Source organism: Asterias rubens, chromosome 22, assembly GCF_902459465.1.
Source record: "Asterias rubens chromosome 22, eAstRub1.3, whole genome shotgun sequence".
NCBI lineage: Eukaryota > Metazoa > Echinodermata > Asteroidea > Forcipulatida > Asteriidae > Asterias > Asterias rubens.
Genome location: NC_047083.1, coordinates 1,653,985 through 1,678,283, shown reverse-complemented (window position 1 = coordinate 1,678,283; position 24,299 = coordinate 1,653,985). Strand labels below are relative to the sequence as shown.

Genomic DNA, 24,299 nt, shown 5'->3' with positions numbered 1-24,299 from the left:
TTTCTTAGATTTATGACTTCATCTTATAGTTTTGGGTCATCTGTTAATGCCAATCGGTCATGATAAGTCATAATTAGGACATCTATGTCATCATTATGAAATGCTCTTCCACTGAATGTCAGGGCTCAATTTCATAGAGCTGCTAAGCACACAAATTAGCTTTGCATGAAATTTATTCCTTGATAAAAACAGGATTACCAGCAAATTTAATTTCCATTTGTTGCATATTGCTTGTTACTGGCACTCAGCTGCTGATTGCTTATCCTGAAAATCACGTGGAAATTTGGCTGGTAATCCTGTTTTTATCAAGGAAGAAGTTCATGCTAAGCAAATTTGTGTGCTTATTATAGCAGCCCTATGTAATTTCAAAACTAACTTGAAAAATCTCACTTGCAATACAGCCTTTGCTTTTATGTACCGTCACAGCACAGTCCTTTTTTCATACGAGCCAGGAGTGGCTTAAAAAAATATATAATAATATGACGCACTACAAAATTGGCTTTTAATATTATTTAATGAAATCTAACTCACTGACTTGCAAGACTAAGTTTCTTTCTCTCTCAATCATCCCTTTAACGCATTCTTAAAAAATACGAGTAAACCCATAAGCATTTATTTTCATACTTCCTTGTTGCGTTCAGTATAACTTTCCTCAGATCATCTAGCTCTTACCAAAGTCAAATATGAATCCAAAAACTGTGCTTGTCATCTTCTTCGTTGCTGTTATAAATGGTAAGTTATTGCTAACATACAACATGTACTATTTAAAATTAACTATTGTGGGGATAGACTTTGGAATATAATACCGAAAAATCCTTCAAATAACTTATTTTTCCCAAAGGAGCGACTTTTCTGGTGGGTTCTCAACTGGTTGAACGAACTCTGGCAATATGTGTTAGTACCTTACTGTCAGAAATATCCAGTCTTTGTTCTTTTTCTGTCGAAAATATTATGGTCTTTAAAGGCAGTGGACACTATTGGTAATTACTCAAAATAATTATTGCCATAAAACCTTACTTGGTAACGAGTAATGGGGAGAGGTTGATAGTATAAAACATTGTAAGAAACGGCTCCCTCTGAAGTGACGTATAGTTTTGGAGAGAGAAGTAATTTTCCACGAATTTGATTTCGAGACCTCAAGTTTAGACCTTGAGGTCTCGAAATCAACCATCTAAACGCACACAACTTCGTGTGACAAGGGTGTTTTTTTCTTTCATTATAGTTATCTCGCAACTCCGACGACCGATCGCGTTCAAATTTTAACAGGTTTGTTATTTTATGCATATTATGTTGAGATACACCAAGTGAGAAGACTGGTCTTTGACAATTACCAATAGTGTCCAGTGTCTTTAAGACTATCTTCCAAAGAAATCAACAAAAGTGGAATATGCTCCCCAGAACATAATTGAATTTCCCACAGCCCACAGGGAGGTAAGGCCGCGCCGGAGGGTCACCAGTGCATAAACTTAAGCTTAGCAAAGAAATTTTTTTGTCATGCAGAATTTTCTGCTAAACTAAATTAGCGGCTGCATGGCTTTCTCCTGACTGGTTTTTGCATTGGTTTTGTTTCCACAGCACCTACAAGTCATGCAGAAAGGAAAGTGGTCGTACATAACCGAGCTTTTAATCTGACGTGCAGCCAAAGATACAGTGGTGGTGGTGCTGAGCCAATATTTGTATGGAGAAAAAATGCGGAGACATTAGTGCCTGACGTCCGAGACCGATACAACGTCTACCTCCCGGTTACGACCAGCATCGCAGGAACAACAGCTAGACAAAGTAGAAGTACCTTAGGGGTTGTATTATTGCTACGTGACTCGAACACTAACATTTCCTGTGAAGTGATTGGTGTCGGCAATCAAGATGTAGGCCTACTCAAAAGTTGGACCCTTTTAGTTGGTAAGAATTTGTTTGAAGGTATTTATCATGAATATTATGCTAATTTCATTCACTACGCGCGCGCGCGTCCACACTGCAACTTTGGCACCGTTAACTGCCGTACATGGATTACGCCCAAGTCGCATGCAATTATGTCCTCTATGCAATACTACCCGGAGGACATTATTGCATGTCCGCCGGACGGTTTTGCATATGCAATCGTGTCCGCCCGGACGCTGCTACAACTTACTCATTTTGACATATTTTAACAGCAAGATTGACGAACTGTTTTTACAGTGTATACTTTATATTCGAATTCAGTTTTGTTTCTTTTGTATAGAGCGACAGCCTCCGCGTATAATCCCGCCACCCGAAGGTACAACTTTTGTGGAAGGTACGTCACCCACTCTCAACTGCACATCAATCTATGACGTCAATATCACGTGGTCCATGGGCGGGAAACCATTCGGGGAGGTCGTGTTGCTGGACTCACTCGCCGATGGGGGCGGGACCGTCAGCGTTGTGACGTTTAACGCTCTGCGATCACAGCACCAACGTGTGCTGAAGTGTGTGATACCATCGGCCGTTGAGGGCGCCAACGTACCCCCACCAGCCACGGAGATTGTTCTTTCAATTGTCTGTACGTACATTGCATTCCCTCCCCCATTAACTTAAAGGTGTTGTATCGGCATACCATAACCACTGGTGTTTCAACTCAAAATAGCGCCCTCAGTGGGAAGTTTGAGGCCAAGGATAAAATGGTCACACATAAAACATTTTAAAAACCATTTGCTTTAGACCACTTGAACTGTCCACCATCGTAAATGAGAGTACACGCGTGACAAAGAGCTATCATTGGCTGAGAGTGGTGCACAGCGCGTACGTACGTGCACGTTTCAATAGGAGATTTTCCAACGCTAGGTGGCAGCAGACATACCGGGTAAATTTCCATTGTTTACGTAGTTCTGAACATGCGCATAATTCTGAGAACAATGGATTTACCCGGTAAGTATGCTGCCCTCTATCGTCCCAGAAAGTCTCCCATTGTTGGTCATCAAAGATGGCGGTCAATGACGTCATGTGCAATCAATCTTTTCGGATCGTTGGTCTCCTTATAGACCTTTCTTTTGCAACGTCACACAGCCCGAGTTTTTGCCAACTGAGGTTGCAAAACTATTGCAAGCCATTAATGCAAATCGAAAACAGATAGTGTGTAGAAATGTTACACATTAACAAATGTGTTGATTTTTTTGGAAACAAATCTACAAATCGTAAGAGATATTTCAGCTCATGAATCTTTCCAGAAAATGTTGAATTTTGCACAATAGAAAGGTCTATTTCCAGGTATGTTATTATAAGGACTACTTTTTGTTCAACCACAGATCCGCCTTTTATAACCTCCGGAAGAATCAGGGAGAAACCCAACACTTTCTGGTGCGAGGTAGACGCAAATCCAGCCGCTAATATCTCGTGGGTCGGACCAAACGACGCTGAGATTGCAACGGGAAATCAACGCTGGGTTGAGGGCAACAGAACACGCAGCGAGCTGAAGATCGATCCGCCGTTTGCGACAGGTGTCGGAGGCTACACTTGCATCGCGTCAAATGCATATGGAAATAGTTCGGCAGTGATACCGCTTCCTAAAGACCGTAAGTAAACAAAAATAAAACAAAACAAAACAAAACAAAACAAAACAAAACAACAACAAACAGCAACACCAACAAAATGGCCTAAGCGCTATCTCGGCATTGAAATTAGGTTATTAAAACCCCGTAGTGCGTGAGTTGCCAGTTATATAGCACCTGTGTAATGATAAAGGGTTAAAATCCCACTTCCACCAACTTTTAAGAAAACATAATTAGACAAGTTCCTTGACACGCCCGGCCCAACAGAACGTAACGAATAACCGGCTATTCTCTCAGAACCAGCACCTTTTTCTAAACAGATTAATTAAACGATATACCTCCGTTCCAATAATGAGACTGAACCCTAAATCCAACCAAATTAATTTGTTTGTTTACCCAATTCCAACAAGCCGCCATTTTACTTCATCACAGGTCTACTTCTCATAGTCGGTGTATCCGCTGGGGTGTTCTCTTTTGGCGTGGTGTTCATCTTCTTAGTTTTCGTGGTGTTAATGAAGTGGAGACCATGTGGTAAGTATTCTTGGATAAGATTTTTACCTAACTTCACCATCTACTACTACTAACTACAACTACAACAACAACAACAACAACAACAACAACAACAACAACAACAACAACAACAACAACAATTCCTTTTATACTGCCTGTTTCTTAAATTGTGGCATCAGGAGATATAACTCGGTTAGTTCAGTTTACTTTTTAAAACCAATCAGCAGCAGCAACAGCATCAAAAACAGCAGAATCAACAACAATTACAACAACAACAACATTAAAACAGAACAAATTGATGAACAGAAATCAAATTCGCGTAAGAAGAAAAGCTATTAGTATCAGTACAAACACAACTCAACTTTAACCAACTTATCAACATACCAGAACAGGACATTTAATAAAAGTGTATAGGTAAGATACAAAATAACAAGACCAAGCTAAATAAGCAAGACCAAGCTAAAAACAAAAAACAACAACATAAAAAGAAAATCAACAATTATGATGATACCTCATCAAATGATTTTGCTCTTAATTCGACAGAGGTCGCGCCCCCTGACCCCATCTATAGCACTGTACCTGTTGGAACACTAGGACTGACTAAGAGGTTATCAACCTTTGCTACAGGCACATGGAAGGTACAACAATAAATTTAAAAAAATGATAATTATATTATTTTGAAACAATAAAGCAAGATAGTATGACTTTATTACAACAAAAACGAAAGTACTTTCTGTTTTTTATATATTTTTTGTGCTATTCTATTTCCAGAGGGGGACTTTGTTCGGGTCACCCCAGCGTTCCACTCTGGATTTGGATGTGATAAACAGGCCTCAGCTTGAAGCTCCAAAACTCGACAAGTAGCGATCATCTTGTTCACTTGACTCATCTGTTAGGGGGGCCAACTTCAGGCGTTAACCCTGGAAAGCACCCCCTATGTTTTTTCAACGCGCAATCGTGGCTCAGTGAGTGCAGTCACAATGGGATTTTGTGCATAAATAATAATTTAGTTCAGAAATATGAAAAATTAATTTTGTTATGCCTTTTCTAACTTTCTATGGACGCTATAAGAATCTGAGTAGATGTGGATGGTATTATTTAACTTTGAAGTCATGCACTTATGGACTAACTAGCTTTATTTTCCTAACCCCAGGCTAAATTGGGCGCCAAAGTCTGCGATTCCACTTTGAGGTGTTGATAGATGCCCCAGTACAGGATAAACTGAAATAGCAGGTCCAGTGGATTTTTATCCCCGGATGTGGCAGATAAAAAACCAATTGGTCAGTGAGAGCTCTCACAGTGGCGACTTGTTCGAGGGTTGAGCAGAAATTTTGCTCAGCAGTTTTCTCTGCTAATCAAATAACAGTCACAGCTAATTTCTAACGCGTAGCACACAATTCTGTTCCTGCCCTCTAGAACTTGCAGTTATAAAAAAAATGAGTTGGACACCAGTCCCATTCATGTCAACTTAGAATAATTTTGGCTGGTAACCTATTTCTGTTAAGCAATACTTTTCTGTGATTATCATGTTTTTTGTGCTTACAGAAAAGCCCATACCGCAAATTTCGACACCAGCAAAGCTTATGTCCAACACATTGTGTCCAACCTAACATAATTATCAAGTCCGAAAAACTATTATTCGAAAATAAACATTTACGTTTGACACTTGTCCGAATTGTATAAGCAGGAGAAGTTATTAAACATTTAACCTTTAGTGATATAACAATAATATAGAGTAAACATGAAAAGTAAAAGTCAAAAGTTCAACTAGCAGGATCCAAAATTGTTTATATTGTGTATTTATAATGTTTGCTGAAAGCTACCAGAATATTAAAAAATTTGCGATGACAAAAACAACAAATCAAAGAGTTCGTATATAAAAAATTGTAAATTTATATGATTTTCATTTTCTGTTGTGGCTCTTTCCTCTTTCCAACCCCTTCAGACAATACGAGAAGAACTATCTTCTCTTCTTGGCTTTTTTCCTCATCACTTTCTGCCTTTGATAAACTTTTACTTCTTTGGAATCAAAGAAGGCCAGTTCATCATCACCCCTGATGAAAACTATGCCTAGAATTCCTGGCCAGGCTTCGATGATACGGCGTTGGAGGTGACCATCCGACGCTGAAAACTGAAGTATGGCGCTTGCTTCAGCTTTATCAGACCCCGCACTTTTGGTTAAAACATACAGGGACGTTTTGCTGGAGTACAAACCAGTCGTCACAATATTATCATATGTTGGACACTTTATGTCATAGTCACCCTGTGTGCCGTTGGTGTACTTCTTAATGGTGCCCCCTTCGATGTCATACCCTTCGCCCCTCTTAATCCTAGTCCCAAATAAAACATATAAAATGCCACCCTCGCAAGCGCTGATACACTTCGGTGAGTCTTTAACTGCAAACGATGACTTGAACGACCCATCCACGCTATAAGAATAAATCACATTCTTAACTATGTCGGCAACGTATATGGTTCCCATATCGTCCACATCCATATCGCTTATCTCTCCAGGGGTTTGATTGCTGCAACCTGGGATCTCAACCTCCTTCCCACTGCTGTTGTCATGCCATGTAATCTTACCGCTCTTTCTTGCCTCGAGTACTTCCCCAGCTTGTCTTTTCGAGGCTGCTATGGCAACATATTCATTGATTAAATCTGCCTGTATCTGGAACCTGACTTTCTTGTAGTATTTCTTTGACATGACTCGAATTCCTTCACCGTCTAGCATCACCAAATCACCATTACCCGCAACCGTCACCAATCTTAATGAGGAGAAGACGTCATTCAGCACTTTTCCCTTCTTGCCTCCTTTTTGAATCACGTCCTTTAGTTTGTAATCTCCACAGCTTTCTGTTGGAGGGAATAAACCAAAACACTTTTATGAGCTAGCCCATAAAAATAAAAAAAACATTTGGGCACTAATGACCTAGACTTGACTCAAGTCCCCATCTCGTAAGAGTTCTTTTATTTCCAGTCCCATCGCCTTATAGACGATGTGACCTATGTTTACATTCAAACCGCCCTCTGTTGAAATAAACACTGTATAAGTCATGTTTCGCCGGGCAAAAACACCCGTAGTCATGGTAAGATTGCATACACTTTCTAGCTGGCTGCCAGTAACACAAAGGTTTTGCCCGGCGGTATGCGCGCGAATCATGTTATGGTTTTCGTGTGACGTCAGAGGTCACATCGTCTATACAACAGAAAAATCCCAAAACCTGTGCCGCACTCACATTCGGCTGAAAGTTTTTGAGTGAGAAATTATCTGTTAAAAAAAAAAAAAAATACGTTACTTCAGAGGAAACAGTTTCTCACATCGTTTTATACTATCTACATCTCTCCATTGGTTGTACCAGGTAAGTTTTTATAATTACAATTGTTTGAGTAATTACCAATAGTGTACTGTGCCTTTAAAAAAACCTGGAAGTAAATTACCGTTGTTGATTGGGCTTTCTTGGTTGAAAGGAACCATCTCTTCGGAGCTGAGAGAAGAAAGATATGTAGTCTTCCATCTCATCTTGTAAAACACGGCAGCCACACATAGGATGATTAAAATGACCACCACTAAACACATAAGAGCTATCCAAATAGAATTCGAAGTTTCTGCCGGTTGAAATTCTGGAAAGAAAAATGGGTGAAGAGAGAGAATAAATCAAGACTCTAAACATTTAGGCGAGACACTTGGCAACAAATGAGCCCCCCAATCTAACCCGCTACAAAATTCTGCACTGTGTGGTCACTTTTTAGAAAGCGCAAACGCATGTATAAGGCTATTATGTAGGAAAGTTCACAGGATAGACCTTGATCATGGTGCAGCCATCTTGAATTTGTCCCATTGATATCAATGTTACCAAACGGAAGCTGGAAGAACAATAGTCTTGTTCCTAATTGCGAAATGACCAAGATGGAGGCAGCATGATAAAGGCCTATTAACATGAATATTTCATACAAATAATTATTATCATCATTATAGTCATAATATCTATTTGGCAAATTTGACAAACAAAATACAAAAATACAAGGATGAAATGTACAAGGATGAAAGTGTATACATTCAAGGATAAAACTCTAAAACATTACATTTGAAAGACATCCATCTATAATGTATACTTTGTATAAAAAAATCAAGCTGTGAACAAACGAACTTTGAACTTTGAACCTTAAGCGAGCGGTAGGCAATACTCACGAGTTACATTGACGAAACCACTCATCAGATTGACCCCATCTACGTCAGAGGACACGTGACACCATATCAACAACTCCGCAGGCGCTGTCTCTGGCTTTCTGATAACCAACGAGTAGTTGGCGTCTCGTTGGATGTCAAAGGTCGAATCTTGCAATAAAACTGAGCCGTCTGAGAAGCGGGAAACCAGGATCTCGGTGGTACTTCTGATGAAGTCACGTCGAATTGAGTAATAAATGGTTGGTCTCGTGATGGATCTGTTGTAAACCGGACAATGGACGGTGTTCTTGCCGGCTCGGAGGAGCTGCGAGACTGATCGCACTGCTGAGCGTTTAGGAAGTTGTTTATCTTCAAAAAAGCCATTACAAAAATTAAAACAAATTAATGAAGTAGTTGTTAATAACTTGCTTTTAAGTTTGAAGAAACAAATTTGCCTTTGTCACACACACAGGGATATTTTATGTGACCAATTAACATTAATATAATAAACATGGGATACAAGTTGTTTTACTGACCCTTTTGAAGTTTGAAAATATTTTTGACCTGATGGATTTTCAGGCTTAATAATCTTTGATCCTGTAAAGAGTATAGTTTATTGTGTCATCAACAACTTTAAGCCAAAAACATAATTTTCATCAGTATAAAGGTTGTGATTTTACTTTCAACCACTGGCGGGACCGGTACGTTGCCAATCAGTTGGGTTCTATTCACCAAAACGGGATGGGGTGGGGGCGGGGGGCGGCGGAGGCGGAGTAGTTTTCACTAATAGAAAACTACATGGGTGGGCTTGTTTTAGTACGAGTCATTGGGGAATTCCCTAGAGACAGCGGACTAGTCTATGGTGTACAAACATCCTGCGGGTGAACGACCTTCTGGCCACTCAAACTATAAATTATGTTTCTAGAGTAACTAAAAAAATAAATACTAAAATGACCATTTGCTAACTGGCAGTGTAAACGCACTAAGGGTTCAAACTTACCAATAACGGTAACTTCAACTTTATAATTCACTTGATCAGTAGCTGTGATAATTTCGCACTTGTAACTTCCAGTATCCCCATCATTGACACCCCTGAGGGTCAGGTCGAACCCTTTGGTGAATGAAGCCCTCCCTTCGTACTTCGGAGACGTGAAATTGCTCCCGTCGTTCGGGTCTGCTACAATTCGAATGATTTCATTTTTTTTGGTATCGTACCACGTGGCAGAGATGACGTCAGAGGTGAAGCCCGTCTGCTTTCCACACGGTACACGTTGTGTCTGTCGGAGTTGCAGGTAAACTAGCTCACTTGAAACAATGAGAGCGTCGTTAGCGTTTCCTACGGAACAGCAAAGGCCAGAAATAAAAGAAATGATTGTTTTTCTATAGAGGCCTATATAACATTAAGCCTCTTTAACAAGCCTCTGTTCAGCGCTTCTGTTGTGACATACCATTACGGTAATCTGACCACAAGTCTTTGTCCATAAATACTCAATGGACATTGAGGAAAACAAAATTGTATCATTATCATAGGCTGGTATAACCACATTTAAAATATCTGTGACTACTTGTTATACTTGCCTGTAACAGAAGTGTAGATGGGTTGTGTAGCTATTTCCTTGGTCATTATGCAGTAGAATACCACTAGGTAACCGAGCCACCTATAAGTTAACGTGGATAAAAATCAATACCAATAATTTATTAAAACGGAGATGACCCCCCCCCCCCAAAAAAAAAAAAAAAAAAAAAGAAAAGAAATAAAAGAAGAAAACAAATCTATGACTAGTTAATTAAGTTTGTTATACCCTGCCGTAAGATGGCGATCCACAACGAGCGCAGCCTCGATCAGCTACGTCTTGGGCAAAGTCTAGTAATGACATTATGCTGGTACGCCTCTTTTATCGACATCTTGGCACCAGTCCAAACCCATTCTCGAGTTCACATTGTGTGTCAACACAATGAAATATCCGTCAAAACTACACTGAAATCTACGTGTAGTCTAGATTTCGAGCCGTCCAGCTAACTAAATCATACCGTGGCGGGCGCGCTTTGGCGATTCAACCGCGCGTAGTACACTATCCAAAATCAAGCACCATAGTCTTGGGCCAAGACTACACTGAGCCTAAAGTGGGAAAACCCACTCGCACGTAACGTTTAAAGGGGCACTGTCGTGGTGTTCATAGTGAGTCGTGGACCAGCCATTTAAATTCTGAACTCTCATCCATTTGATTAGTCACGAATTGATTGATTTTTCACAATATCAGTTATTATTTTTTTTCACAATATTATTCAATATTCAAATTTTTCACCATATTCAATATTGCGTAGTCACAATATACTCATTATTCACAATTATTAACTTTATTCATGGACTCGCCTTCTTTCCTGCACCTACTACTGGCACGCAGCAGCCGAGCACGCCCTGTATTTGTCAAGACAAAAACGGACTCACGGCAATCAGGGCCCAATTTCATAGAGCTGCTAAGCACAAAAACATTTGCTTAGCATGACATTTTTGCCTTGATAAAAACAGGATTAGCAACCATCCACATGATTTTCAGAGGTTAGCAAACAACAGCTGAAAACCAGCTAACAAGCAATAGTATGCAACAAATGAAAATTTTGGTTGGGTGATCCTGTTTTTATCAAGGAAGGAATTTAATTCATGCTATAAGCACATTTTCGTGCTTATTATAAGCTCTGTGAAATTTGGCTCAGTACAAGACTGTCGAAGCCATAACTGGGCAGGGCATGATAGCTGCTGAAGTTCCTCACTACTCGTGACTTGTTCTTGCACAATATCTCATCGGTTATAAACACCAATGTTCCGGATTACGTGAGACCCTTTGTTCCGATCCTAACCCTAACCCTATATAACCCTTCATATGCGGAGGTTTTTGGATTCTGTCGGAACAAGGAGTGTCTAGATATAGACTATTATTATATGGATTGGTTTTAACCTTTAGGCCTACCATCAAGTATAAAGCGCTGGAATGAACGTCTACTAGCACATCTGAACCTGTCAGCTTCTAAAAATGCATTTGTTTTTTAGTTAATTTTTACCGTTTTGTGTGCTCCCTTCTGGCCATCGTAACACCGATGATCTAGTGTCGGGTCCAACGAACCAACGAGCATTAGTTGTAGGCTACTTCACCTTCCAGAAATGGTGGTTGTAGTTTTGAAATATTGCGGTCGTTTTCGACTGTGCAGAATTGAACGGGAGAAACTGAATATATGGTTTCCTGTTGGTGCCCTTTGTGTTCATGCGTTTTGCACGTACGTACAACGTTCATGAAGCTCCTGGCGAATAAAAAGCTCTGCTTTGCTGACTCCGCCCAAAGATCCAGAAAGATCCACCACACTTTGACCATTGACGTCTATTGAGTTCATCAATGAGTAACGTAGCTGATTGTTCAACTAATACAAAAGAAGTACCTACAGGATTTAGGTGTCTTTTCAAACGATACCTTGTCTGGCATATGTAATATAAAAGATGTACCTAAAGGATTTAGGTGTCTTTTTCAAACCTTGTTTGTAAAAAATGTAACATACAAGATTTACCTAAAGGATTGGGAGACACTAGTTTGAAATGATTATGTTGTCTGTATATTAAGGGAACGTACTGATTTTCACCAACAACACTCTGGCCACCGCATGGGGGAAGACCTACAAGCAACATAATGGATCGCAATATCATGTTTTGGGATCGGACTCCTAATTAAAGCCATTGGACCCTTTCGTTACAGACAAAACAATAAAAGTTCACAGATTTACAAATAACTTACAGGGTTTACAGAAGGTAGTGGTGAAAGACTTCTCTTGAAATATTATTCCACGAAATGCTTTACTTTTTGAGAAAACGGTAAAACAATATCAATTCTCGTTAGCGAGAATTACGGATTTATTTTAAACACATGTCATGACACGGCAAAACGCGCGGATACAAGGGTGGGTTTTCCCGTTATTTTCTCCCGACTCCGATGACCGATTGAGCCTAAATTTTCACAGGTTTTTTATTTTATATAGAAGTTGTGATACACGGAGTGTGAGCCTTGAACAATACTGTTTACCGAAAGGGTAAACAAATTTCACAGGTTTGTTATTTGATATAGAAGTTGTGATACACGGAGTGTGAGCCTTGAACAATACTGTTTACCGAAAGGGTCCAATGGCTTTAACCGAACCCTCCCCCAAAAAGAACAACATTTAATTTCGCTTAATCTTCCCGTTGTTTACAATAACATGACTATATCGGCACAATTAGAGATGTGTCTTCTATAGGTGATCAATATCACGGATTGTCTTGAAAAGAAACTCAGAAACGTGTTAAACAAGTATTCTTTAGGTATACATGTATAAAGCAGCCGTTCAACGGGATCTCCAACGGGGTTTTAATGTACCACTACTGGTGGCTGAATAGTCGTAGGGACTCAGGGGATAGGTTTGCAGTCCACCCGCAGAACCCTCGATTTAATAAGTCTCCTTTGTGATTTATCTGCGCGAGTAGGCGTGATTTTCATGCGTGACCTCGGTTTGAACACTAATTACGTGACATTCATACTTTCTTATAATATTATTCAATGTAGAAATAATGTTTGCGGTAAAAAATAACACCATGTAATAAATGAGTTTGGGTGGTTCCGAAAGAAACCGTTTTCTTGTTTTTCTTTCAGAACCACCCCAACTCTTTTAGAGATAATCATTACATGGTGTTGCTGCAAACCTTTCTATTTCGTATTTCCACCATGCATGCCATGCAAAGTTTCAAATCCTACTTAACATTAATCAAGTACAATTCACTGTTTGCACTTTAATAATGTTTGGATAGGTTTGTGGTAACACAATGTGAAAATATTTCTCCCACTCGCCAGTCACATGGTATATCGATGAGCTTCGTACCATGGTATAGACTTTGTAATGTTTGTTTTAAAAAAAGACCTGTATTCCGAAGAGGCGTTTGGCAGACGAGATACTCATGTGGTGAACTTTACATGTTGTGTCAAATTTTGCACATAAAACCAAAAAGCATCCACAAACTTGACACTATTATTGGTAATTACTCAAAATAGTTGTTATAGTATTGCATAGAAAAGGTACTTGGTAACGAGCAATGGAGAGCTGTTGATTTGTGAGAAAAAACACGACTCCCTCCTGAAGTAATAGTTTTTGAGAAAGAAGTAACTTCTCACTATAATTGAATTGAATTGAATTCGAGACCTCTATATATACTGCTTTCTTCCATTTTAGAGTTCTGTGTGCAAAACGTCGTGCTCTTTTGTAATGGTAATTGTAAGTGTCACATCTGTTGAAATATTATTATGGGTGTGTTAAATGTCAAAGTTCGGTGCTGCGCACATAATATCCTGCGCGTCGAGGGAATTCCGGGTTCTACATGAAGTGTAGAACTTTTCGAGAAAGAAGCTATTTTCCACAGACTTCAGACCTCAGACTTAGAATTTGAGGTCTCGAAATCAAGCATCTGAAAGCACACAACTTCGTGTGACAAGGGTGTTTTTTCTTTCATTAATATCTCGCAACTTTGACGACCTATATTGAGCTCAAATTTTCACAGGTTTGTTATGCATATGTTGAGACACAACAAGTGAGAAGACTGGTCTTTGACAATTACCAATAGTGTCCAGTCCAGTGTCTTTAATTACACGATGTACCTCGAAAGAATTAACCAATGAGACATAATCCTGAAATCAAACCAAAATCATTAAACATACAAAAAAAATCAACAATATTATGATGATACCTCATCAAACGATTTTTCTCTTAATTCGACAGAAGTCGCGCCCCCTGACCCCATCTATAGCACTGTACCTGTTGGAACACTCGGACTGACTAAGAGGTTATCAACCTTTGCTACAGGCACATGGAAGGTACAACAATAAATTTTAAAAAATGATAATAATATTATTTTGAAACAATAAAGCAAGATAGTATGACTTTATTACAACAAAAACGAAAGTACTTTCTGTTTTGTTATATATTTTTTGTGTTATTCTATTTCCAGAGTTTTTTTTTGTTCGGGTCACCCCAGCGTTCCACTCTGGATTTGGATGTGATAAACAGGCCTCAGCTTGAAGCTCCAAAACTCGACAAGTAGCGATCATCTTGTTCACTTGACTCATCTGTTACCAAGGGGGCCAATTTCAGGCGTTAACCCTGGAAAGCACCCCCTATGTTTTTTCAACGCGCAATCGTGGCTCAGTGAGTGCAGTCACAATGGGATTTTGTGCATAAATAATAATTTAGTTCAGAAATATGAAAAATTAATTTTGTTATGCCTTTTCTAACTTTCTATGGACGCTATAAGAATCTGAGTAGATGTGGATGGTATTATTTAACTTTGAAGTCATGCACTTATGGACTAACTAGCTTTATTTTCCTAACCCCAGGCTAAATTGGGCGCCAAAGTCTGCGATTCCACTTTGAGGTGTTGATAGATGCCCCAGTACAGGATAAACTGAAGTAGCAGGTCCAGTGGATTTTTATCCCCGGATGTGGCAGTTGAAAAACCAATTGGTCAGTGAGAGCTCGCACAGTGGCGACTTGTTCGAGGGTTGAGCAGAAATTTTGCTCAGCAGTTTTCTCTGCTAATCAAATAACAGTCACAGCTAATTTCTAACGCGTAGCACACAATTCTGTTCCTGCCCTCTAGAACTTGCAGTTATAAAAAAAATGAGTTGGACACCAGTCCCATTCATGTCAACTTAGTATAATTTTGGCTGGTAACCTATTTCTGTTAAGCAATACTTTTCTGTGATTATCATGTTTTTTTTGTGCTTACAGAAAAGCCCATACCGCAAATTTCGACACCAGCAAAGCTTATGCCCAACACATTGTGTCCAACCTAACATAATTATCAAGTCCGAAAAACTATTATTCGAAAATAAACATTTACGTTTGACACTTGTCCGAATTGTATAAGCAGGAGAAGTTATTAAACATTTAACCTGTAGTGATTTAACAACAATGTAAGAGGATAAACTGACTTACTAAAGAGTAAATATGAAGAGTAAAGGTCAAGAGTTCAACTGGCAGGATCCAAAATTGTTATAATTGTGTAATTATGTTTGCTGAAAGCTACCGGAATATTAAAAAATTCTGTGGCGACATTCATACTTATAATATTATTCAATGTAGAAATAATGTTTGCGGTAAAAAATAACACCATGTAATAAATGAGTTTGGGTGGTTCCGAAAGAAACCGTTTTCTTGTTTTTCTTTCAGAACCACCCCAACTCTTTTAGAGATAATCATTACATGGTGTTACTGCAAACCTTTCTATTCCGTATTTCCACCATGCATGCCATGCAAAGTTTCAAATCCTACTTAACATTAATCAAGTACAATTCACTGTTTGCACTTTAATAATGTTTGGATAGGTTTGTGGTAACACAATGTGAAAATATTTCTCCCACTCGCCAGTCACATGGTATATCGATGAGCTTCGTACCATGGTATAGACTTTGTAATGTTTGTTTTAAAAAAAAAGACCTGTATTCCGAAGAGGCGTTTGGCAGACGAGATACTCATGTGGTGAACTTTACATGTTGTGTCAAATTTTGCACATAAAACCAAAAAGCATCCACAAACTTGACACTATTATTGGTAATTACTCAAAATAGTTGTTATAGTATTGCATAGAAAAGGTACTTGGTAACGAGCAATGGAGAGCTGTTGATTTGTGAGAAAAAACACGACTCCCTCCTGAAGTAATAGTTTTTGAGAAAGAAGTAACTTCTCACTATAATTGAATTGAATTGAATTCGAGACCTCTATATATACTGCTTTCTTCCATTTTAGAGTTCTGTGTGCAAAACGTCGTGCTCTTTTGTAATGGTAATTGTAAGTGTCACATCTGTTGAAATATTATTATGGGTGTGTTAAATGTCAAAGTTCGGTGCTGCGTACATAATATCCTGCGCGTCGAGGGAATTCCGGGTTCTACATGAAGTGTAGAACTTTTCGAGAAAGAAGCTATTTTCCACAGACTTCAGACCTCAGACTTAGAATTTGAGGTCTCGAAATCAAGCATCTGAAAGCACACAACTTCGTGTGACAAGGGTGTTTTTTCTTTCATTAATATCTCGCAACTTTGACTACCTATTGAGCTTAAATTTTCTCAGGTTTGTTATGCATTTGTTGAGACACAACAAGTGAGAAGACTGGTCTTTGACAAATACCAATAGTGTCCAGTCCATTGTCTTTAATTACACGATGTACCTCGAAAGAATTAACCAATGAGACATAATCCTGAAATCAAACCAAATTTGTTCATATACCCAACAATCCGTCGTTTTATTTCACCACAGGTTTGCTTCTAATAGTCGGTGTATCAGCTGGAGTGTTCACTTTTAGCGTGGTGTTCATCTTCTTAGTTTTCGTGGCGTTAATGAAGTGGAGACCATGCGGTAAGTTTTTTAGTTAAAAAACAACAATTCCTTTTGTATTGCCTGTTTCTCAAATTTTGGCATCAGAAGATATAACTCGATTAGTTTAGTTTACTTTGTAAAACCCATCAGGGGTGCTACTTCTTCTCCTCTCTCTTATTAGTGTATGTATATTATGTTTTCTTTATCGTTCTGGTTTTTTTTTACTTAACATTTTTACCTTGGAAATCAAAAAATGAAATGAAGCAGCATGGCATCAACAACAGCAGCAGCAGCAACAACAACAACAACACCAACAGCAGCGGCGGCAACAACAACAACAACAACAACAAAAACATTCAAACCAAACAAATTGGTGTTAGTAAAGAGAAATCAAATTCGCGTAATAAGAAAATCAACACAAACAAAACACAATATTACCAACTTATCAACATACCAGAAAAGCACATTTAATAAAAGTTTATAGGTAAGATAAATAACAACAATTATTCAAAAAACACAAAAAAACATCAGGAGTTTTTTAATTCTGACCCCATCTATAGCACTGTACCTGTTGGAACACTAGGACTGACTAAGAGGTTATCAACCTTTGCTACAGGCACATGGAAGGTACAACAATAAATTTAAAAAAATTATAATATGTATGATATTGAAAGCACGATGGTATGACTTTATTACAACAAAAACGAAAGTACTTTCTGTTTATTATATCTTTTTTGTGCTATTCTATTTCCAGAGGGGGACTTTGTTCGGGTCACCCCAGCGTTCCACTCTGGATTTGGATGTGATAAACAGGCCTCAGCTTGAAGCTCCAAAACTCGACAAGTAGCGATCATCTTGTTCACTTGACTCATCTGTTACCAAGGTGGCCAATTTCAGGCGTTAACCCTAGAAAGCACCCCCCTATGTTTTTTCAACGCGCAATCGTGGCTCAGTGAGTGCAGCCACAATGGGGTTTTGTGCATATATAATAATTTAGTTCAGAAATATGAAGAAAAATAATTTTATTATGCCTTATCTAACTTTCTATGGACGCTATAAGAATCTGAGTAGATGTGGATGGTATTATTTAATTTTGAAGAAAAACAAATCCAAGAGTTCGTATATAAATAATTGTAAATTTAAATGATTTTCATTTTCAACTGGTATGATCCAAAATTGCTTATATATTGTGTAATTATAATGGTTGCTAAAAGCTACTAGAATGTTTAAAATTTTGCGAACAAATCCAAGAGTTCGTATTTAAAAATTTGTAAATTTAAATGATTTTCATTTTTCTGTTGTGGCTCTTTCCTCTTTCCAACCCCTTCAGACAATACGAGAAGAACTATCTTCTCTTATTGGCTTTTTCCTCATCACTTTCTGCCTTTCATAAACTTTTACTTCTTTGGAATCAAAGAAGGCCAGTTCATCATCATCCCTGATGAAAACTATGCCTAGAACTCCTGCCCAGTCGTCGATGATACGTCGTTGGAGGTGACCATCCAACGCTGAAAACTGAAGTATGGCGCTTGCTTCAGCTTTATCAGACCCCGCACTTTTGGCTAAAACATACACAGACGTTTTGCTCGAGTACAAACCAGTCGTCACAATATTCATATCTGTGGGACATTTTATGTCATAGTCACCCCGTGTGCCGTTGGTGTACCTCTTAATGGTGCCCCCTTCGATGTCATACCCTTCGCCCCTCTTAATCCTAGTCCCGAATAAAACATATAAAATGCCACCCTCGCAAGCGCTGATACACTTCGGTGAGTCTTTAACTGCAAACGATGACTTGAACGACCCATCCACGCTATAAGAATAAATCACATTCTTAACTATGTCGGCAACGTATATGGTTCCCATATCGTCCACATCCATATCGCTTATCTCTCCAGGGGTTTGATTGCTGCAACCTGGGATCTCAACCTCCTTCCCACTGCTGTTGTCATGCCATGTAATCTTACCGCTCTTTCTTGCCACGAGTACTTCCCCAGCTTGTCTTTTCGAGGCTGCTATGGCAACATATTCATTGATTAAATCTGCCCGTATCTGGAACGTGACTTTCTTGTAGTATTTCTTTGACATGACTCGAATTCCTTTACCGTCTAGCATCACCAAATCACCATTACCCGCAACCGTCACCAATCTTAATGAGGAGAAGACGTAGTTCAGCACTTTTCCCTTCTTGCCTCCTTTTTGAATCACGTTCTTCAGTTTGTAATCTCCACAGCTTTCTGTTGGAGGGAATAAACCAAAAAACTTTTATGAGCTAGCCCATAAAAATAGAAAAAACATTTGGGCACTAATGACCTAGACTTGACAAAGGTTTTGCCCGGCGGTATGCGCGCGAATCATTTTATGGTTTTCGTGTGACGTCAGAGGTCACATCGTCTATACAACAGAAAAATCCCAAAACCTGTGCCGCACTCACATTCGGCTGAAAGTTTTTGAGTGAGAAATAATCTGTTAAAAAAAAAAAAAAAATACGTTACTTCAGAGGAAACAGTTTCTCACATCGTTTTATACTATCTACATCTCTCCATTGGTTGTACCAGGTAAGTTTTTATAATTACAATTGTTTGAGTAATTACCAATAGTGTACTGTGCCTTTAAAAAAACCTGGAAGTAAATTACCGTTGTTGATTGGGCTTTCTTGGTTGAAAGGAACCATCTCTTCGGAGCTGAGAGAAGAAAGATATGTAGTCTTCCATCTTATCTTGTATAACACGGCAGCCACACATAGGATGATTAAAATGATCACCCCTAAACACATAAGAGCTATCCAAACAGAATTCGAAGTTTCTGCCGGTTGAAATTCTGGAAAGAAAAATGGGTGAAGAGAGAGAATAAATCAAGACTCTAAACATTTAGGCGAGACACTTGGCAACAAATGAGCCCCCCCAATCTAACCCGCTACAAAATTCTGCACTGTGTGGTCACTTTTTAGAAAGCGCAAACGCATGTATAAGGCTATTATGTAGGAAAGTTCACAGGATAGACCTTGATCATGGTGCAGCCATCTTGAATTTCTCCCATTGATATCAATGTTACCAAACGGAAGCTGGAAGAACAAATTAGTCTGGTTCCTAATTGCGAAATGATTATTAGCATTCATTATCGTTATTCTACACGAGAAACATGACCAAGATGGAGGCAGTATGAGAAAGGTATACTACCATGAATGTTTTATACAAAATAATCATTATCAATATTATAGGCCTATATCTATTTGGCAATTTCACATACAAATACAAAAAATACACGGATAAAAGGTACAAGGATAAAACTCTAAAACATTACATTTCAATTATGATGTATACTTTGTAAAATAAAATTCAAGCTGTGAACAAATGAACTTTGAACCTTAAGCGAGTGGTAGGCAATACTCACGAGTAACATTGACGAAACCACTCATCAGATTGACCCCATCTACGTCAGAGGAGACGTGACACCATATCAACAACTCCGCAGGAGCTGCCGCTGGCTTTTTAATAACCAACGAGTAGTTGGCGTCCCGTTGGATGTCAAAGGTCGACTCTTGCAATAAAACTGAACCGTCTGAGAAGCGGGAAACTAGGATCTCCGTCGGACTTCTGACGTCATGTTGAATTGAGTAATAAATGGTTGGTCTCGTGATGGATCTGTTGTAAACCGGACAATGGACGGTGTTCTCGCCGGCTCGGAGGAGCTGCGAGACTGATCGCACTGCTGAGCGTATAGGAAGTTGTTTATCTTCAAAGAAACATACAAACAAAAACAAAAACACAAACAAAGTTAATGAATAGTAATAGCTATTAAAAACTTACTTTAAAGTTTGAAGAACAAATCCCCCCACACACAGTGATATTGTGTGTGACCAATTAACATTAAGATGATGAACAAGTTGTTTTACAGACCCTTTCCAAGTTTGAAAATATTTTTGATATGAAGGATTTTCAGGCTTAACGATCCTATAAAAGTAGAAGTAGGGTTCATTATGTCATAAATAAGCTAACCAGAACATAACTTTCGCCAGATAAAGGTTGTGATTTTCCTTTCAACCAATAAATTATAATTGCTGGTACGTTTCCAAATAGTTGGGTTCCATTCATCAAAAGGGGTGGGGTGGGGGTGGTTGTGGGGGGGGGGGGGGGTGGCGGGCAGAATAGTTCTCACCAATAGAAAGCCATGAATAACTACGTGGGTGGGCCTCGTTTGAGTACAAGTCAATGGGGGAAATCCCTTGAATACAGCAGACTAATCTATATTGTAAAAAATCCAGCGGGTAAACGACCTTGCCCGGGCCACTCAAACTTTTAATTATGTTTCTCAATTAACTTAACAAAACGAAACTATAATAGACGTTTGCTAACGGGCAATGTAAAACGCACTATTCTTAGGGTTAAGACTTACCAATAACGATAACTTCAACTTCATAATCCACTTGATCAGTAGCTGTGATTATCTCGCACGTATAACGTCCAGTATCCCCATCATTGACATCCATGAGGGTCAGGTCGAACCCTTGGGTGAATGTAGCCCTCCCTTCGTACTTCGCAGACGTGAAATTGCTCCCGTGGATCGGGTTTGATACTATTCGAATGATTTCATTTTTTTTGGTATCGTACCAGGTCACAGCGATGACGTCAGTGGCGCCTGTCTGCTTTCCACATGGTACACGTTGTGTCTGTCGGAGCTGCAGGTAAACTTGCTCATTTGAAACAATGAGGGCGTCGTTAGCGTTTCCTACGGAACAGCAAAGGCCAGAAATAAAAGAACTGATTGTTTTTCTATAGAGGCCTTTATAACATCAAGCCTCTTTAACAAGCCTCTGTTCAGCGCTTCTGTTGTGACATACCATTACGGTAATCTGACCATAAGTCTTTGTCCATAAATACTCAATGGACATTGAGGACAATTTTATCATTTATCATAGGCTGGTATTATATAACCACATTTAAAATAGCTGTGTCTACTTGTTATACTTGCCTGTTACAGAAGTGTAGACGGGTTGGGTAGCTATTTCCTTGGTCATTATGCAGTAGAATACCACTAGGTAACCGAGCCACCTATAAGTTAACGTGGATGAAACCAAATCAATACTAATTCAATATTAACTATCTAAACGGAGATTTCCCTCCAAAATCACTGACTGATTAATATCTCATCAATTTTGTATTATTTTGTTATTATTTTTTTCTTAGACTATCCTCATCTGGCAAAGTTTGGTAAACCCTGCCGTAAGAGGGCGCGCTATATAGCGATCCACAACGAGCGCAGCCCCGATCACTAACGTCTTGGGACAAGACTAGTAATGATATTATGCTGGCACACCTCTTTTATTAGACTTGTGGACAAGTCGGTTATGGTCCCACGCGCTGAGATAGTCGAGTTGCAGCGGTGCCCTCCGCGCGAACTGCTGGTTGAGTGACTACTGTGCGCTGCCCGACTTCTACTCCCTATCTAGAAGTCGGCAACCAGCAGTTGGCGCGAGAGTAGTGACCACTCGACTATCTCACCGCGTCGGGTGGGACCATTAACGACTTGTCCACAAGTCTACTCTTTTATCTGCATAGGGTTCACCATTCCACAACCTTTGTCAACACAAACAAATATCCGACTACTACTACACTGTAGCCTAAAAGTGGGAAAACCCACTTGTACGAAACCGTTTAAAGGGGCACTGTCGTTGTTGTGTTCATAGTGAGTCGTGGACCAGACATTTAAATTCTGAACTCTCATCCATTTCATCATTCACGGACATTATTCATTTTTTTCACAATATCAAATATTCAAATTATTCACCGTATTCATCATTCATTTTTCACAATATTCATTATTCACAACTTATTATAATTTATTCACGGACTCGCCTTCTTTTAAATGCACCTGCTGTCGACACGTAGCAGCCGAACACGCCCTGTGTTTGTCTAGACAATATTGGACTTAACACGTCAATCAGATATCAGGGCCCAATTTCATAGAGCTGCTAAGCATAAAGAGTTGCTTAGCATGACATTTTTGCCTTGATAAAAACAGGATTAGCAACCAAATGTCCACGTTATTTTCAGGATATGCCAACATCAGCTGAATACCAGTAACAAGCAATAATATGCAACACATGTAAATTTGGTTGGTAATCCCGTTTTTATCAAGGAAGAAATTTCATGATAAGCACAAAATTGTCCTGCTTATCAGCTCTATATAATTGGGCCCAGTACCAGCCACTGCCGAAGCCATAACGGGGCAGGGCATGCCTGCTGACATTCCTCACTACTCGTGACTTGTTCTTGCAAAATAGACCTCATCAGTTAAAGCCATTAATACACTTTCGGTAAACAGTATTGTCCAAGTCCCACACTTCGTGTATCACAACTTATATATAAAATAACAATCCTGTGGAAATTTAGTCTCAATCGGACATCGGAGTCGGGAGAAAATAACGGGAAAACCCACTCCTGTTTCCGCGCGTTTCGCCGTGTCATGACATGTGTTTAGAACAAATCCGTAATTCTCGCTAACGAGAATTTATATTGTTTTACCGTTTTCTCAAAAAGTAAAGCATTTCATGGACTAATATTTCAAGAGAAGTCTTTCACCATTACCTTCTGTAAACCCTGTAAATTATTTGTAAATCTGTGAACTTTTTTTCTTTTTTTCTGTACCGAAGGGGTCCAATGGCTTTAAACATGTATGTTCCAGATTGCGCGAGGCCCTTTGTTCCGATTCTTACCCTAACCCAATAATCCCTAATATGCGGAGGTTTTTGGATTATGTCGGAACAATGGGGGTGTCGAGATATAGACATATATACACACGTCTATATAGATATAGACATATGGGTTGGTTTTAACCTTTAGGTCTACCGTCAAGTATAAAGCGCTAGAATGAACGTTTAGCACGCCTGCACCTGCCAGCTTCTTAAAATGCATTGGTTAAAATTATTATTTACCGTTTTGTGTGCTCCCTCCTGGCCATCGTACACCGTGGATCTAGTGACGTGTCGTGTCCAACGAACATTAGTTGTAGGCTACTTCACCTTTCAGAAATGGTGGTTTTCATATCTGTTGTAGTTGCGAAATATAATTATTGTGGTCGTTTCGATTGTGCAGAATTGATCTTGAACACTGAATGGTTTCCTGTTGGTGCCCTTTGCGCGCAGGACTCTCGAGTCATGTGAGGACAATTATTATCACCGAACTTTAAAGCCACAGGACACGTTTGGTAATTACACATATTATGATTGCATAAAAATCTTACTTGATGAGCAACGGAGAGCTGCTTAGTATCACAAATTGTATTGTGAGAAACAACTCCCTCTGAAGTAACGTAGTTTTTGAGAAACAGGTAATTTCTCACTCATATACTTCAGGCCTGAAGCCCTTTATCTTTTATATAGACATCTGGAAAGCACACACATTATGTTGTGCAAAAAGGGTGTTTTTTCTTTCGGAATTGTTCTCTTGCAACTTTGTTGACAAATTTAGCCCTTAGTTTCACAGATTTCTTAGTGTTTGCATAATGAAGGGATACACCAAGTGGGATTACTGGGCCCATTTTCATAGAGCTACTTAAGCACAAAATTATGCTTAAGCAAAAAAGAAATCATGCTTAGTAAAATCAGATTACCGGCCAAGACTCAATTGTCATGCTAAATAAACAACAGCTAAATACCAGTCACCAGCAATGTATATGTCATGACATTTTGTCCAGTAACATGTGTAAAATAAGCGAGCTATTTTCGTGCTTAAGCAAATT

General features: G+C 39.1%; 3 protein-coding genes across 4 annotated transcripts; 1 reads left to right on the top strand and 2 right to left on the bottom strand.

The window, feature by feature from the left end:
• Window positions 1–341: 341 nt before the first annotated feature.
• Window positions 342–17,786, top strand: LOC117305145. Of its 2 annotated transcripts, XM_033789928.1 has the most exons (8): window positions 342–732; window positions 1,576–1,899; window positions 2,219–2,518; window positions 3,261–3,527; window positions 3,936–4,034; window positions 4,557–4,607; window positions 17,143–17,186; window positions 17,314–17,786. In XM_033789928.1, the coding sequence occupies exons 1-8, from the start codon at window positions 684–686 to the stop codon at window positions 17,404–17,406; spliced, it is 1,227 nt and encodes a 408-aa protein (XP_033645819.1). In that variant the 5' UTR covers window positions 342–683; the 3' UTR covers window positions 17,407–17,786. The 2 variants fall into 2 exon arrangements, with proteins under 2 accessions (XP_033645819.1, XP_033645818.1); XM_033789927.1 differs by lacking the exons at window positions 17,143–17,186; window positions 17,314–17,786 and adding an exon at window positions 4,785–5,123 and having other exon boundaries at window positions 344–732; window positions 4,557–4,651.
• LOC117305144 lies at window positions 5,214–11,411 on the bottom strand. The gene is made up of 6 exons (XM_033789925.1): window positions 11,239–11,411; window positions 9,757–9,836; window positions 9,179–9,514; window positions 8,203–8,547; window positions 7,452–7,634; window positions 5,214–6,866 (listed from the first exon to the last, which is right to left on the bottom strand). The coding sequence occupies exons 1-6, from the start codon at window positions 11,262–11,264 to the stop codon at window positions 5,974–5,976; spliced, it is 1,863 nt and encodes a 620-aa protein (XP_033645816.1). The 5' UTR covers window positions 11,265–11,411; the 3' UTR covers window positions 5,214–5,973.
• Window positions 17,787–17,860: 74 nt separating the features above from the next.
• Window positions 17,861–23,692, bottom strand: LOC117305143. The gene is made up of 6 exons (XM_033789924.1): window positions 23,494–23,692; window positions 21,531–21,610; window positions 20,955–21,287; window positions 19,953–20,294; window positions 19,197–19,379; window positions 17,861–18,796 (listed from the first exon to the last, which is right to left on the bottom strand). Exons 1-6 carry the CDS (start codon window positions 23,559–23,561, stop codon window positions 17,886–17,888), a joined length of 1,917 nt encoding a protein of 638 aa, XP_033645815.1. The 5' UTR covers window positions 23,562–23,692; the 3' UTR covers window positions 17,861–17,885.
• Window positions 23,693–24,299: the final 607 nt, after the last annotated feature.

Excerpts from the sequence above, each read along its gene's own strand:
- LOC117305145 (XM_033789928.1), top strand. The coding sequence starts at position 684 with ATGAATCCAAAAACTGTGCTTGTCATCTTCTTCGTTGCTGTTATAAAT. Across the intron at positions 2,519-3,260 it reads GATTGTTCTTTCAATTGTCT|ATCCGCCTTTTATAACCTCC; the intron begins GTACGTACATTG and ends GTTCAACCACAG. Across the intron at positions 3,528-3,935 it reads GATACCGCTTCCTAAAGACC|GTCTACTTCTCATAGTCGGT; the intron begins GTAAGTAAACAA and ends ACTTCATCACAG.
- LOC117305143 (XM_033789924.1), bottom strand. The coding sequence starts at position 23,561 with ATGTTCGTTGGACACGACACGTCACTAGATCCACGGTGTACGATGGCC. Across the intron at positions 21,288-21,530 it reads CGTCTACACTTCTGTAACAG|GAAACGCTAACGACGCCCTC; the intron begins GCAAGTATAACA and ends GCTGTTCCGTAG. Across the intron at positions 19,380-19,952 it reads TGGTTTCGTCAATGTTACTC|AATTTCAACCGGCAGAAACT; the intron begins GTGAGTATTGCC and ends TTTTCTTTCCAG.
- LOC117305144 (XM_033789925.1), bottom strand. The coding sequence starts at position 11,264 with ATGGCCAGAAGGGAGCACACAAAACG. Across the intron at positions 9,515-9,756 it reads CATCTACACTTCTGTTACAG|GAAACGCTAACGACGCTCTC; the intron begins GCAAGTATAACA and ends GCTGTTCCGTAG. Across the intron at positions 7,635-8,202 it reads TGGTTTCGTCAATGTAACTC|AATTTCAACCGGCAGAAACT; the intron begins GTGAGTATTGCC and ends TTTTCTTTCCAG.